This window comes from Ixodes scapularis, unplaced genomic scaffold (assembly GCF_016920785.2).
Source record: "Ixodes scapularis isolate PalLabHiFi unplaced genomic scaffold, ASM1692078v2 PGA_scaffold9__187_contigs__length_104089568, whole genome shotgun sequence".
NCBI classification, from domain to species: domain Eukaryota; kingdom Metazoa; phylum Arthropoda; class Arachnida; order Ixodida; family Ixodidae; genus Ixodes; species Ixodes scapularis.
In genome coordinates, this window is record NW_024609884.1 from 69,870,533 (window position 1) to 69,886,453 (window position 15,921).

At 46.1% G+C, this 15,921-nt stretch overlaps 2 protein-coding genes across 2 annotated transcripts in view; one reads left to right on the forward strand and one right to left on the reverse strand.

The window, feature by feature from the left end:
* LOC8026853 overlaps nucleotides 1-6,468 on the forward strand; it is a 65,817-nt gene extending 59,349 nt beyond the window's left edge. Inside the window, exon 15 of the mRNA XM_029980455.4 lies at nucleotides 5,102-6,468. Within this exon, the coding sequence (XP_029836315.1) occupies nucleotides 5,102-5,104 (3 nt within the window). The 3' untranslated portion in view covers nucleotides 5,105-6,468. The remainder of the gene's footprint in view (nucleotides 1-5,101) is intronic.
* A 625-nt stretch (nucleotides 6,469-7,093) lies between these two features.
* The window catches only part of LOC115320353 (cell surface glycoprotein 1), a 40,473-nt gene continuing 31,645 nt past the window's right edge, over nucleotides 7,094-15,921 (reverse strand). Inside the window, exon 2 of the mRNA XM_029980457.3 lies at nucleotides 7,094-9,942. Coding sequence (XP_029836317.2) covers nucleotides 7,900-9,942 — 2,043 coding nt within the window. The 3' untranslated portion in view covers nucleotides 7,094-7,899. The remainder of the gene's footprint in view (nucleotides 9,943-15,921) is intronic.

Consider the following 15,921-nt stretch of genomic DNA (forward strand, 5'->3'; position numbering starts at 1 on the left):
AGTAATACCCCTGTCAGACGGGCACCTAAAAGGACCTTTACACCAAAGGACCTTTAGTGTAAATGTTATTTAGGCAGTTCCACACGGCAACTCAAATGGCATTTAGCGTAGAGGTCCTTTTCCTGAACCTGAGTTCCCGCAACTCCTTTACGGCTGCTAGAGGCCTACTCTCGTCAACAGCGGTCTACACTAGAGAAGAGAATTGATATAAAAGGAAATGCAGAATTGATATTCTGCATTTTTATTATTATAAAAGAGGGTGTTTCACGTATATTCTGTACAAACCTCGCTCTACTAATAGTTTTCTCTACTCACGGCCCCAGCTATCTAGTAGGCCTCGTCGTCGCCTGCTCGCGTTGTCCGCTTCAGCACTTCGGTTTTTCTCCTCTCAATTTCCCTTACAACCATAGTTATCTAGCTTTTATTTCTCTACTTTAAATTTTATCATCCTTTAATAGTGTATTGCTATTCGTATTGTATATAATGTTTTTTTGTACACATATATTTCTGTATCTCACTCTCTCGTTGTGTGATACGTCGAACGACGGAGGAGCGTCCTCAAGTAGGAAGGGGTCGCCGTGCTTCCATTGGAGCATTGAGGCGACCTGGGCGCTCGTACGGCTTTGGGAGGATCGGCTGGAGGGCCTCGGGACAGTTGCAATGAAACTCAAGTGCAAGCACTACGCCGAACCGAACAGCAAAAAAGTGTAGCAGAAGCATGGAAAGGAGCGGGAGCACTGATCAATGAGGAAGGAGCGCACACACTAAGGTTGGCGCGTACCGAGCAAGACGCTCAGGGTTACCGCTAATTGCCAAAAAACTACTTTGCTTGGGCTTAAAGTAGACTTTGTTGTAATCACCCGACTGAACTCATTTCGTCTTTTTTAATATGTTGTTCGCTTAAGAAATACTTCAAAAATGATTTATATCGCCAAAATATTATTCTTTTAGCATGAATGTGCTTTATGCGTTTGAACGAGCTACGAAACTTCAATCGCTGTAAACATTGTCTAAATGCCATTTACTTGCGCTGACTGGCACAGCAGAATGTAATGGTCGTTTGAAAATCCTAAAGGCTTTTGGCATAAAGAGAAATATTTAAATATTGAGGTTATATTCGCTTTTGCTTATCTTTGATGGCATACTGTTTGTTGGGCTTTAGTCAATAAAAATGACCAGTTTAGATGGCGAGACGTCCTCTATACTCACAGCAATAGAAATACATTGGCCCTATTTTTTCTTGGGGGTCCATCCTCTGGTCCCCACCACATTCATAAAATTTGGCCAATGAAAATAGTTAAATGCGTGGAGATTCTGAACATTACTATTATTGCTCTTTTGAAGCGCGTTGTGTAATTTTGACAAAAACTAATATTTTTGGATGTAGGAGACGTAATACAACAATTGTTTCTTGAAAACACCGTCCGACGGCAGCCCCTGGTGTCTGCTCCAAGACACAGAAAGAGGGGCCTGTCACAATCTTTGATTAGCTTTTTAATAGGGATATTAGCCACACATAAGTGTAATTCTGTTTTTTGTTTAGTATGCTTGAGCTTGTAGATGGAGTTATCACCATACATAGACAATCTCGGAATCCACTTGAGTTCCCCTTTAAAAAGAGAATGGGGAAAGTTGTTAGGATTCCTTGAAAACATAAAAATCCTTTTACTTTTTTACTACTGGCAGTCTCGAAATTCCGAGTTTTCCAGACAAATCCGCAGCTGCAATATTTTTACTGGCAAGCGTTTGTAGAATTTGATTGGATTTATCCAAAACGCAAAACCCTGCAGTCGATGATGGGTTAAGAATTCAGGGGAGGCACCACCCATTAGGTTTTTATCATGTACGCTAGAGGTTCAACTGGCGCTAGTGTGCTGTTACAAATTGAAGCAGACAGCATCCAGTCTGAAGTTGACTTCCGGCACTGCATTTTTATGGGAAAAAGTGCATGAGTGCATTTTCTCCCTGCGCTTGATTACAAGAGCAAATATCTCTAATAATTCATACATACGAAGTGTGATCAAAAAGTTTACAGACTGATTTTGTAGCGTTAAAAGAGAGGGCAGCACGGTGATGCATGCGCAGCAGTCGAAGGATGGGGCCTTCGTGTCTCGTTATACCAAAGGGCGTCGCTCTGTGAACATTTGAAGCTGCGCTACACGAGTTTTTGTGACCACGTGCACGGGCACTATGGCGATTTCACCTTAGACTGCAAACCAGAGCGAGAGCAAACATCAGTTCTGCGTCATAATCTGCAAATATAAAACAGAAACCTTTGACATTATTCAGCAGGCTCATGTCAAAAAGCAGTGATTTTTGCAAAGTGTTTCAATTGGCACTCGCACTTCAAAAACGGCAGAACATCGCTGGAAGATGGAGAGCGGTAGGGCGACTTTATGCGACCTTTCCTTGACTTCAGTGACGTTCTGCCATTCTTGAGGTGCGATTGCCACACAAAACACCTCGCACACCTCACTGCATTTTGACATAAGCCTTCTAAACCATTTCAGAGGTCTCTTTTTTATATTTCACGAGTTTGACGTAAAATTTATTTTCGCTCTCGCTTTGGTGTGCGGTCTGTGTAGAGATCGCCATTATGCTCATGCACATGGTCAAACAAACTCGTATAGCGCAGTTCCGAATGTTCGCAGAGCAATGCCTTTTTGCATAATGATGCAGGAAGCATAATGAGCTTGGAACATTTCTCAGTCACGCACACGAAGTAATTCCTCAGTTATGGCGTTCTTCTTTCAAATTCTTGGCATTAAACACAGTGCTAAAACAGCTTCATACATGCATTTATGTGCACTGCGGACACTGTTAGCGTGAACACGGCATCGGTGCTTTTCAGCATGGGGGTATACGTGCCAAACGAACGAAGGACATCTGGAAAACCAAGAGAGATGGCAAGAGCTGCGCAGTAACACTGGAGCAGTAACTCCCTATGTATGTTGACAATCAAAACTAATTGAAGACCACGTGATATAGTCCGGTTTGCAATAAATAAATACTGCTTTATTCTTTCTGCTCATGAATATGTGCGAATATGTTTGTTCTACGTTCAAAACAATACCCTCACGCTCAAAATCTTCGAAAGTAGGGAGATGCCAGAGAACAAGTGCGCGATAAAAGCTGCATGGTGTGAGAAATAATAAAAAGAAACTCCTTTTTAACCCACATACTTCATACTTTACGTTTGGAATCTTTTTAACCACTTGTAAAGATGTACGGTGTGGTCATATATAGTGACAGGACGGGCATATTAGCAATATATAAGCGCCCCTGGAATGCTGGCGAACCTTGAACACACTCTATGTTCCTTTTGATTGTTATTTTGTTTAGAATTGTCACTCGTTTTTACACACCTGCTATGGAGCAGAGGTTTGGGCCTTAAAGGGATACTTCAACGAAATTTGAAATATTCCCGTCGTGTTCAAAAATAGGTTGAATATGATCCACAATATCCATAAATGACAATCGCACGTTTGTATTTTGATCCTGGTGGCTGTATTTTTCGTTATAAACGGCCCACTCTGGCAAGCGCTCGGAGAAGGCCCAGCTTAGAGCACGTGACATCCAACGCAATCGTGACGTAGGTCGTCTCAAGACGAGCAAAGCTACGGCGAGGCTGACGTCGAGAGGATGGCCTAGTCGTTCCAGCCACCGAAGCGGCTGCTTTTGTACGAATTTTGAGTGACGGGTTAATCTTCTATAATCTTCTAGGGGGACAATAGCGACTTCTGCGACACACAAAAGGGATTCTCGGGAAGAGGGGAGTTCCTCCTGCCCCTCTTCTCTCGTCGTGGCCGGAGACGAGACAACCTCCGTCACTAGCTGTCAAGGTTCCTAGACGAGCATTACAAACGAGGCGTTAGCGACATCCACCAGGTGCTCTTTGCTAATCGTTTAATTCGTTTTAAAATTCCTTTTTCGAGACTTTTTTAACAAGATATTGGTATGTTCCATGTAATACTGCTCTTTTGAACACATATAGACCAAAAAATGAGCGCCGAAATTTCGTTGTAGTATCCCTTTAAATATAGCAAAGTTTAACATTGTTCACCGGTGAATAAAAATACTGTACTAAAGCAATTACACTCTTACCATGATAAAAGGTACACACTATTCGGTACGACCGAAGTAACATAAGTGTTCCATGTTATTTTCCGGCGAAGGGACAGTTCATGCACGTTTTTCCATAGGAATGCACAGGGGAACTGCAAAAGTAGACTGGTTGCTGTCTGCTTCATTTGGCATCCCGAAGTCGCATAGACACTAGTGCCAGTTGAACCTCTAGATACAATATAAAAATTCTCTGGCTCCACCCACCCGTTTCCACTTTAGCAGTGGGAATGCTGAATAGGGGGTTGCCTCCTCTCCAACATTCACTCTGCTCAAGTGAAACAAGGTGTGAGGAGCTTCCCCTGAGCTCTTAACCTGTCACCAATTACAGTTATATGCAAGGCCGAGATCTTGTGGCATATTTGCTCATAACTATGGAGGCCTTTGCCTTGCAGCATTTAGCAGAGTGTGAATGGAGTAATAAATTTGTTTTTAAGTGTGGCTTGTTTATGGTACTGAGAGTAAGTTTCAAAACTTTTGCTTTGCCCATCTTTGGCTAACGGGCTCTAGCTGTAACTCTTCACATCGTGTGGTGGGTGTGGAGGTCTGCTGAGCTTCTTTGTCGTTTTGTGACTGCCTTTTTGTTTTTTCAGCGAACTAAATGTCTTAGTAAGTATTGTGGACGTCATGGCCCTCTTGTTCTGCTTGTGTGCGCACTGTACCAAGCAGCCTATCTGCTAACTTCACAGTTGGCATTCAGGCATATACTACCAATAACACTCCTAAACCCACATTGAATCAGTCTGTCTGGGAATGTGCTTTCGGAGGTTTATTCAGCTCCCCGACTTTTGCCACGTTGGTGACTTGCTTGCTGCATTGTGTATATGGCTAATCGATGTTGAGGCATCTGAACCACGTACTGGCGGGCAGATCACTTGTCGGACCCTTTCACTGCAATGCATGCAATAGGGGAAGCAGGGTTCTCTTAAACTGGTGGCCTGGGCAACAGACAAACATAAGTGCATGATCATTTTTCCAGTGAGCTGGGGTGGCCTCTACTCATTCCTACCAGCACTTCAGCACTGTCTTTCATGTGGAGCAGACTGCCTTCTCTTGGGACCAAGGGTGTGAACGGGACCAGTCTTCTCCTCGACTTTTGCCTGTTTGTTTCGTCGGTGCCTTAACAGTTGTTTACCGGCCATGCCAACTTGCCATTTTTTTTTAACCCAGAGCTTGTGGTTGACAAGGTTGGGCGTCTCTCAAGTGCTCTGGCAGTGATAGGCATGTCTGGCAGAAGGGAAATAGCGACCTACGTTTGCCTTACATCTTGTGGTTCACAGCACAAGAGTGCAGAATACTTAACACATCCTAGTCCATGCCTGTCGTTTGTTTAAAGTGTTCTGTTTTGTTTTCAAACGCCAGTGCAACGAGGGCACTAGGTTTTTGTATGGGCGCTAACAGTGGTGGAAGACTTCCACTGCTATACAAGACAGGGTGCATTTTCTTTGGTTTCTTTGTATGCCTTGGAGTGCATGGTTTGAACTTTAAACACTTACTTTCGGTTTAATGTCCGAAGACTTGCAGAGCTAGCAACAAATTATGAAGCAAATAATTATTGTCTTTTCTCCCTGAGTGAGCAGTCCCTTGATACTGAGCACTGCAGTTTCATTTAGTGGTGCCATTTTGTAGTAAATGGAATATTTTTAAGTGTCATGATCAAGGTATCTTTAATGAAAAGGTAAAATAGAAAGAATTTCTGATTTCTTTACTGTAAACTTGTTGGAAGTTGTAGGCTTGCTTACTTGCAAAATCCAGAAAGAGAATTACAGAGTAAGAGTTTTGGAAAAAGAAACTTGTATCTATAATTACCTAATGTGCTTTCTTTTGTTGTTGCATTAAGGTTAAGAAGGACCTTCTCTTTACTGTCCCGCTAGTTGCATATGTCCTACTTTTGATAAGAAAGGTTTTTTTTGTTGTTGTTGTTTTTTTTTTGCAATTTACATGATTTATTTGAAAGACAAGGGGTCGACATAATTACTTGTTGCATGTTTTAATTTTATTCCTGAAGTTTATATTTCTATGTTTTTCATTGTGCTCACTCTGTCTCCTTGATTCATAAAAGGCAAACATTAATGTGATGGCATGGATTAACACTTTGCAACGTCACGCCTTAACTTCGTGTGCTAAGCACCAGTGTTTTCAGATGCAGTGGTGTGAATCGGAGCAGCTTTGACTCGGATTTTAACTTTTAGTCATTCTGGATGTGCCGTTTTCACTTATTATTTCAGTTTATTTTGTGTGTACATTGTTTTGGTAATCGTGCAGAAAGTCAGCCAAGATGTTTAGTATTAATCATTCATTCACAAATTCATGTGGTTCTTAAGAAATAAAGAGTTTTGACACAGACTTGGATGTGTAAAGCTTTGTACAGAGTAAACACAACGTGTCCAAAAGATAGTCATTCTTTGTTGTTTTTGTTACAACTGGAAAGTTGTGATTAAAACTATTAGTATAATGGAATGTACAGCCATGTCCAAGCTCAATGTGGCCATGCGCGGCATTAAGTTTGGAGGCTACTGCGGCTCTCGTTCAGACTTGTCTACCGTAAAATACCGGGCAAGCGCCCACTCAAAATTTAGGGATAATGAGGAAAGATTGGGGATGGGTGCTTGTCCAGTCATCAATTTTACATACTGTGCATATTTTCTCGGATCTTACAAATTTGGGTATGGGTATTCTACGGTAGTTATGTGACAGTACAACACGATTGCTCGGTCTGCAGTGAATGTTGAAATTGTCATTGCGACCGAATGATAGCCACATCTCCAGCAAATGCTCAGTATTTGCCGATCATGTGGCAGTGTCGGGTGCGAACATGGCTGTATTTATGTGGGGTACCACCCCACACGATAAAATTTGGTGTTCGACACTTGCCTATATTTATAACATGCAAAAACCTGCCAATGTATTCTTTTTGCTAACTTTGTCACGAGGTTCATCTAGACAAAAATGACTTGTGTTTTTGGTAATATGTAGTATGTAAGAGGCTGTTTATTTTAGATTCCTTGGTATCCACAAAAAAAGTTGAGCAGCCGGTGCATACTAACACCCACCACCACTCACTGTAGTCTTAGAAACACCCATTCTTGGTGACTTGAACAGTGCAGCAAGCTGCATTCGTTATATGGCAGCGAGTTCTTGAGTAGGAATTCTTAAGCCCCCAACAGCGAGTTCTTGAGTAGGAATTCTTAAGCCCCCAACACACACAACTTGGCTTGCATCTTTGTCGTAGGCACACTACTCCAGAGCAGTATCCAAGAGTGATCACCCAAACACCGACACAATGAAACACCAAACCCAGATATTTACAAAGAATATTGAAGCTGAACCAAGCAAAGCCCTGTGTGTGTAGGTTCACTGTCAAACCAACATGAGAAGCATGTGCCCTGCTTGTTCAGAAGGATGGCATGAAGGCCTTCACAAAAGGCTTTGAAAACAGTCATGCGAACCCTGTGGCTCATCTATGTGGAAGCAAGTCCTTTCGGCAGCTTGTGCCATGTTTATCAGACGACTGATGTTGGTGGGGATGTTTTTTCCTAGTATTGCGAGAAGTGGGCTGTCCGACACCTTTGAGAGGTATCACCATGAGCACTTATGGCAGGTGGAGTGGCCCTGAAAGCCAAGGTCCCTGTTGGGACATGTGGTTTTGACTTGTCTCAGAGCCATTCATGGTAGTGCTCAATAGTAGTTCTTAAACTCATTGACTGCCCTGGCCACTGACCCTAAGACGTTGTGCCAGTGACGTGCTTCTCCATCACCCACCAACATCGAGACTAGTCATGCATTTAAACCAGCTGTGGATACCTCCTCAGGGCTCGATGCATCTGCAACAAGGGGCAGCTCCTGGTCGGTCTTGCTTGGCTTTGCACTCTCCTCCAGTTTGTTCATGGGAACTTCATTGTGGGCATCGAGCTCTGTTGATGTGGTTTGCACTGCTGCTGGAGTGCTTCCTTCAATCTCTGGAGTAGGTTTCTTTGAAGTGGCCTCTTTGGTCCTGTGGCTCTTGGAGTGGTGCTTATGATCCTTGCGTGAGTGGCTGTGCCCTGTGGCACAGTCTGAGCTCGACGCAGTTGTGACTGGCGTTTTCAACCTCTTCCCTGGAGGGGCGCTAGCTGCAGTGGTCACAGGGTCCCTCGATCTCTTCTCTGGTAGCAGTGAGGGTGTGATGCCACCGTGCTCTTCCAGTGGCTCCGTGTATGCAGTGCTCCTGCCAGTGGTAGTTTCTTCTCGAGGGCTGATGCTATGCTTTGTCGTCGACTCGTGATCCGTGGGTATGCTGTCGATTGGGATCTCGGTGGTAGGCCGTGATGTGGGTGATTCTCTCTCTAACCCTCTCGGCGTTGTGGTGCCAACGTCTGGAACGTCCAGTGTGTAGAACGTAGATGTAGGTTCTGCAGGCTCCTCACTGGATGTTGTTGGCTCGGGACTTGCATTGGTGGTGGTTATTTCAGTCGTAGTGGACGGGGTGGGGGTGGTGGTGGTGGTGGTAGTGGTAGTAGTAGTAGTAGTTGTGGAAGGTGTGGTTGCGTCAGTCCGGTCAACTCTATCTTCAGGACTGGGGTATTCTGGGGGATCACTACGAGTGCGCAGGCTGGACGATGTGGGCGCTTCAGTGGTTGTGGTAGTTGTCGTTGGCGGAGGATCGGTCACGATGTGGGGATGAACCTTGATGCGAAAGTGTGGGTCGTAGCGAGGGTAATCGGGCGGGTAGTGCCGGTGGTGGGGCTTGAAGTGGCGATGGTGAGAATCGTCCCAACTACTCGGCTTGTGCCAGCCACTTGGTGGTGACGATTCCCAGCCACTCGAAGGCGGTTTCTGCCAGCCGCTGCTCGAGGCATATTTTTCCCACCCGCTTGAGGAGGGCTTCTCCCAGCCACTTGAAGAAGGCTTCTCCCAGCCACTTGAGGAAGGCTTCTCCCAGCCACTGGAGGAGGGTTTCTCCCAGCCCGACGAAACCCTCTCCCATCCTGAGGGTTTCTCCCATCCTCCCGAAGACTTCTCCCATCCTCCAGAGGGTTTCTCCCAGCCGCTCGAGGCATAGCGGTCCCAGCCTCCTGAAGACGGCTTTTCCCATCCGCTCGCATACTTCTCCCAGCCCGCTGGAGGCTTTTCCCATCCGGAGCTCGGTTTGTGCCAGCCCGTGCTGGGCTTCTCCCAGGGGAAGTGCTCCTCTGGTTCAGGGGGCGGGGGCCGTTCTAGGGGGTCCTTGGTGCCACTCACGATGCGAATCTTGGGGCTCACGTGGAGGCGGAACTTGACTGGTGGAAGCCGAACTTTGGCGTCGACCGTCTTGTAGTGAGGTTTCTTATCGATGCTCCAGGCGTGGCCGTGCCCGTGGCCGTGATGGTGGCCGTGGTCATCCCAGGAATGGTGGTGGTGGTGGTCCTCTTCAGGTGCTGCTGGCCGGATCTTGATGGTGAAGGCGCCGTGCTTGGGTTTGGGAGCCTGCCAGGCAGGAGGCTCCCAGTGGCTAGGGGGAGGCACCCAGTGTTCTTCCGGAGCTGAGATCCAGGGGCCCGAGCGGGACTTGCTCCGGACCTCGTGCGGAGGCGCTCGGTACGGAGATTCGGGCCGGTGGTGAGCCTCCGCTCGGTGGTAGGATCGTGGTGGGGTTAGGCTGTAGCTCGGCTTGTAGGGATCTGGCTCGTGCACTGGGCGCTTGACGTATGACGATTCGTACAGAGGCTCGGACGGTGGACTGCTCGGCTTGTTACCGAAGGGCGCGAACAGCATGCCCAGGAAGGACTTTGTGGCCTGGTCAGCAAAATCGGACTGGCCCTGGGCTGTGCAGGCCAGGCCCACGAGCAGCACGAGATGAAACTGGAATAGTAGAAAAGGTGCAGTGTAGTTTAACTTGTGGGCATTCCAAAGCGACGTTTTTCTTACACGCAATGACTATGCCTGCTGTCGGCCAACTGTTACGCACTACTGTTCACGTAACTATAGGATCGTGGTGTAAAGGAAGTTCAGCATGTCGGAACCGGGGGCCGCGAGCTAGCCTCTGAACGGCAAGCTTAAATTTAAAAACCCCGCCAAACGCAGCGCCAAAAAGGTAGCGATCGTGGGACTTCTCTTTTGAATGATTGATATAACGTGGTTGTTTTTAAATACCCGCCTGGCTCGCGTTCCCTACTTTTACCGCGAATTTGTCGCACTCGTACTTTTCCCCGCATGGCGCCAGACTGGTGACAGCTGGTTAACTAAACTGCACGGCACGGTGTTCCTATCGATGCGCGTGAGGGAGGTCTGGCAGTTATCGACGAGCTTCTGTGTATCAACGCGTACCACTTTGTTGGGGGAAACAAAGAAAAGCTAAAGTGCAACACCTAAAGAAAGAACTGTCTTCCCGCGAACCTGCACGTTATCACCTGCGATAATGCGTCGGCGATTATTGCACACTCCCGTGCCCACTTCCTGACTACTACTATCGGCAAGGTGACAAGATTAGCACTGGCCGACTCCAGTCAAGTGCTCGGTTAAGCTATCCGAGTCTTCAGCGTTACATTTGAAATTATACGCGCTCAAGGGCCCGCGAGTTGATTAATTCCTTCTCATTGAAATCGAGTCTAACTTCCAAGAGGAACACAGTCGATTTTATTTGCGTGCAGCAGAAGCAGAATGTGAACTAATTTGGAGTGGCGTATCGACTAATGATTGCAGGGTAGGCTTCGCCTTACATCAAGCGTGCATTGTGTCAATGCCGAATTGCGGATATATGCGCAGGTTGGCACCCGTTTTGGGCCGAATTTTTGCAACTGGTTTGGGCCCGGCCGGGGTGACTAGTCGCGCACCCTGGTCCGAGCTCACCAGACGGTGTTAAAGGTATACTACAACGAAATTTCGGCGCTTATTTTTTGGTCTACATGTGTTCAAAAGAGCAGTATCACATCGAACACACCAATATCCGGAACAATTTTGACTAGTGATTGCTTCGCGAAGCTACCTCTTGCATCGCTTGCCACGTGTACGGCGAACACTTGTCCCGGTTACTTTGTCATTGCTGTCGCTTTGTTTTCGAACGCAACCGACGCAGATTTGTGAACCAGCCTTAATTAAAGTGAGAGTGCCTTCCATTGTCAGGATGGTGAGAAAGGATCAGGATAATGTGCTTGTAATGGGGATATTGAATATTTTATCATGACTCCTGGAGGTCATTTCCAGATTGATGGTTTGAATCTCCATTCGACTTGTTTCGGAGCATCTTAACACAGTAGATCACTTCTGCTGAACTGTTGTGATAAGAATAACACTACCAGTTTTGATGGTGTTGCCAAATAATAAAACAGCCAGAACCAGCTTGGAAGGACGTTCCTCCGCATCCAAGTGATGTTGAACCTCTCATGTCATACTTCCGGAAGTTCATGACGCTGAGATGCTCGCAAATGTTTCTGATGAGACAAGCCCTTACAGCACCCAGAAAAAACCAAACAAGGTGATCTGTTTGACCCAGAATGAAGTCTAACAATTGCTTGGGATAGTGATGACTATGTCAATCAACGAGCAGCCACAAACGCGACTGTATTGGTTAGAACAGTGTAGGGTGTCGCAGATAACGGACGTCATGAGGCGTGACAGGTGGGAGTTCATCAAGCGATCGCTCCACTTCAATAACAACGAGCACGCCCCGGATGCTTCTGAAGCAGACCGAGACAAGAAGATTCGACCTGTTGGTGATCACCTTGTGAAAAAGTTTCAAGCGATTCCTAAAAGTCGGAAACTTAGTGTAGATAAGCAGCTAGTTCCCTTCAAAGCAGTACCTTCCAAAGAAACCAAGAAATGAAGTTAAAAAATTTTCATGTTATGTGATGCATCTGGCATGGTCTATAACTTCGAAATCTACACAGGAAAAATCTCTCCTCAACCAGGAATGCCGGATATCGGAGCAAGTGGGAATATCGTCCTTCGGATGGCAGACGTGGTGCCTTGGCACAAAAATTATATTTTGTTGTTTGATAACTGGTTTAGAAGTTTAGACCTTGAAGGTTACCTTGATGAAGGTTGGAATTCACTCTATCGGCACAGTTCGTGAAGCACGACTGAAAGGCTGTAAGCTTCCTATTGAAAAGGACTTGAAGAAAAGCAGCCGAGGGGCATTCGAAGAAAGGGAAGTGACCGTAGATGGAATCAACGTCCGAGCTGTAAAGTGGTTCGACAACCGCTCTGTCTCCCTGGTTTCCACCTTCGCGTCAGCGAGCCCTGAACATAGTGTCAGGCGCTTTGACAAAAAAGCCCGATCCATGGTGGACGTCTCATCCCCTCCATAGTGAAAATACGCAACCAGTCTATGGGAGGTGTGGACCTTCTCGACATGCTTGTGGCCCTCTACCGCACAACGCTAAGGTCCAAGAAGTGGTACCTGAAGCTGCTTTTCCACCTGATAGATGTAGTTATCGTACACTGTTTGTTGTTATACCGGCGAGATGCCGACGCAGCAAACATCACTAAGAAAGGGCAACTGACACTTCTGAAGTTTAAGGCTGAGATAGCCTAGGCCCTCCGAGGGGAAATAAAAGATCTCAGCACCGACAAGAAGGAAGGCGCTGTCGGATGTGGAGAACCAACTTGAAGCCAAAAAGCGCCGTGGGCTGATGGCCGTCATCCCAGTCAAAGAAGCTCGTCTGGACAACGTTGAACACTTTGCAATGTACGCCGACAAAAAAGGAAGCTGTAAATTCCCTGACTGCACTGGCATAACCCGTGTAATGTGCAGAAAATGCAAAGTACATCTGTGGTTTTACGTCTGGCAAAGACTGCATGTTTCAGTTTCACAATGCGTGAAACACTGGGTTGTGCCTGTTGTTGCCTAGAGGCAACAATGCTGTAACATCTAAACTTATACTGTAATTCTGAAAACCTTTTGCTGGTGATATTTTGGGGCCTTGAACTCCAATTTTTGTGTAAATAAAGTGATGTTATGTTTTTGGTTGCTTGTCCTCAAAGGGTTAATAAGTTATATCGCACCGTTATCAAGCCCCTCCTAAAAGTTGGGGCTGTCAGTTCGACGCCGGTGCGCTGTACGTCGAACAAGTTTTGGGGTGCATTATATAAGACAAAAAGTGTAAAACAAAACTTTTTTTTTTTTTTAGAGTGCAGGCATAGTTAGGTCTCCTGAGGAGCAGCGTGAATACGAGGAGCGGCAAAGGGGCAGAAAAAAAAAATAAAAAACGGCAGTATGACCAGCGGCGGCATTTGGTATGTGCAGTGGGAAATCGTTGCAGGTGATACCACAGCTTCGCTGGCCAACCACCTTCACAGCGTGGATTGGAGCCCCAACTTTTTTTGTGCCAAGTTTCTAGTCTCTCTCTCTCTCTCTCTCTCTCTATATATATATATATATATATAACAAATACGCGACGTGATTGCGCAACGCTGTGTAAAGCCGCTTTCTTAGTTTTAATTTGAGTATGCTTTGTATAATAAAAGAAGCACGTACATTATTTTTTTAAGCTATAACCACGCGATTATTACTAAATATTAAATTGTATTATTATTATTAAATGAAAATGTTCATGTTCGTCATTATACTCCAGGATGCAAGGAGACCTGCAGTATGATAATGTTTTTAACCGAATTTTCTCTGGGAAGAAAACCTACACAGATTTCTGTCCATCTTATCGACCCGAGTTTTTATTTCCCGCGTTATAGTTTTTATTGTGATCGTGACGTCGAACACTGGGGGCCGGTAGTGCTCTTTTGCGTCCGAAAGGCAAGTTCCCCGAACCTAAACAAAACGGATGAACCGGTTTCGCTTTCCTCTGTGAATGCTGTCCGGCACGCTGTTGTATAAATTGCACCCGATTGCAAGATTTCCGTCCGAGAGTAAGACTGGTTTAAGAGCCGCTTTTTCGTGTCACTTCCTCTTGGATCTGCGCACTGTTTGTTCCCTTCGCGGATCCCTGACTGCGGCGAACGCAAACGCTATGAGATGCCGTGACTCGCGGAAACGGGAGCTCGCAGTTTGAACGGCTAGCGTCTTCTGTCGAACAGCGTTCTTGGTACGCGGGTGATATCGTAATCCTGACCAGCTTTTTACTCAAGAGCTCGTTCCAGGCCGTCTGTAGCGCACTTGTCGAGGAACTCGCGCAGTCGTATATGGCGTTCGCAGCTTTGGACTTCCGAGGTTCTCGGGTGGTAAAACTTGAGAGTTTCGGGATTTGCCTAATGGAGGCCAGTTCTAATCACTTCAGTTGCGATCAGTTCGGAAAAGTCAGCTTATGTTGTTTTATCGAAGCTTGGATCACTGCAATGGCTGCGAGCGCGAGGTCAAAGCCTTGGTAGCCTCTGACCATGCGCGGTATACAAAGAGGCCCTCGGGCCCCTAGCCTCGTGTGTGTGTGTGTGTGTGTATGTCAGTATGTGAGTAGCGTGGCTTTCACTTCACGTGTGAGAACGGGAGGTTCGGCCCATGGCGGTCCATAAACAGCGCGTGTGGACACATGTGGCTGTCTATGAATTCTGTGGCCCTCGATTTACATGAAGACATGAGTATTTGAGCGCAACGTGCCCAACCTTCATTGGTCAAAGAGCACGAGCTTGTCTTCCGCGGCAGTCCTATATAGCTGTCTTTTCAAACTCGCTGCGCTTCGTAAGAGGAGTATGTACAGTTAATCTAGCTGCGCTCCTTGAATGCTGGAGACGTTTTGTGTGTTGTCCCCTTTTTCGTCCGTCGTCTCCGGTTTTTCAAAAAAAGGGAATGGATTGTTGTATTAATTTTTAGTTCGCGCAAGAGCAGTTCGTAGCTGGTTCCGTGAATTCTTACTTTTTTCCCCCGAAGAAGATTATTTGTAGACAGAAAAAAACAACAAAAAAAACAATGGGAACAGGAAGAGTTAAGCCTCAGAGCGCCTAGCAATGGACTTTGTGCAAAGTGATTGAAACACCAGGTAGCAGGAAGGGTCCCGAGTTTTCGGTAGTAAATTTTGAAAGCAAGCGCCGAATGCAAATTAGGGGTTGCACGGTGCACAGACAGTTTCACGACATGATTTGGTAAAGAATAGGTCAACACGTGCTGCGTGCGTAACTCATGCGTACACAAGCACGTGTGAGAGCTCTCTTGGCGACGGAGAAGGAAAAAGTAGCGCGGTGCACACCATCGGGATAAGAAGCACAGTGCGATCAAGATGAGGCTGTGGTTGAGCGTTCGGTGCACACGGTATATGTTCCGATGGAACTCGTGTTTCTGTCATCAGGGAAAGAATGTGGCGCTGGCTGTCGAATGGCACATGCAGAAATGATTCGTGCTTTAAAAAACGGGTTTCTATGCGCAATGCCCATGCGGAGCGCAAGTTGGTCTGCTTCGTGCACATTGGTTGCGATGATTTCAGAACGCCGAGCTTTTATTGGCTGATTGAAGAAAATAATGAATAGACCTCAATGTATCCAGCATTGAGGTCTACCCACTGTCCTTTCAATCAAAGCCAAACAGAACTCGGCGTCATCCTGACGTCACTGCAACCCACTGCGCAAGAAGCAGGCGACTAGCTCTCGAAATAGTTTACGCGCGCAACTACCCTTCATTACAAACAGCGAGCACGTGTATAATGCAGTCGAAGGCTGCGTTATGCATTTTTTCTAGTTAAGCGAAGTATAGTAGGACGTATCCTTGTAGTGCTCTTTTTTTTTCCTCTACCATTTAGAGTGTTACGGGGTTCCATTATGCTTAAAACTTGAGTTTGGGCGAGTTGGTTCAGACTGATTTAAAAGCGCAAACAAAACAAGGACAATAAAGACACAAAGACCGCCCGTCCTGTCGTCTTTGTGTCTTTATTGTCCTTGTTTTGTTTGCGCTTTTTAACCTTT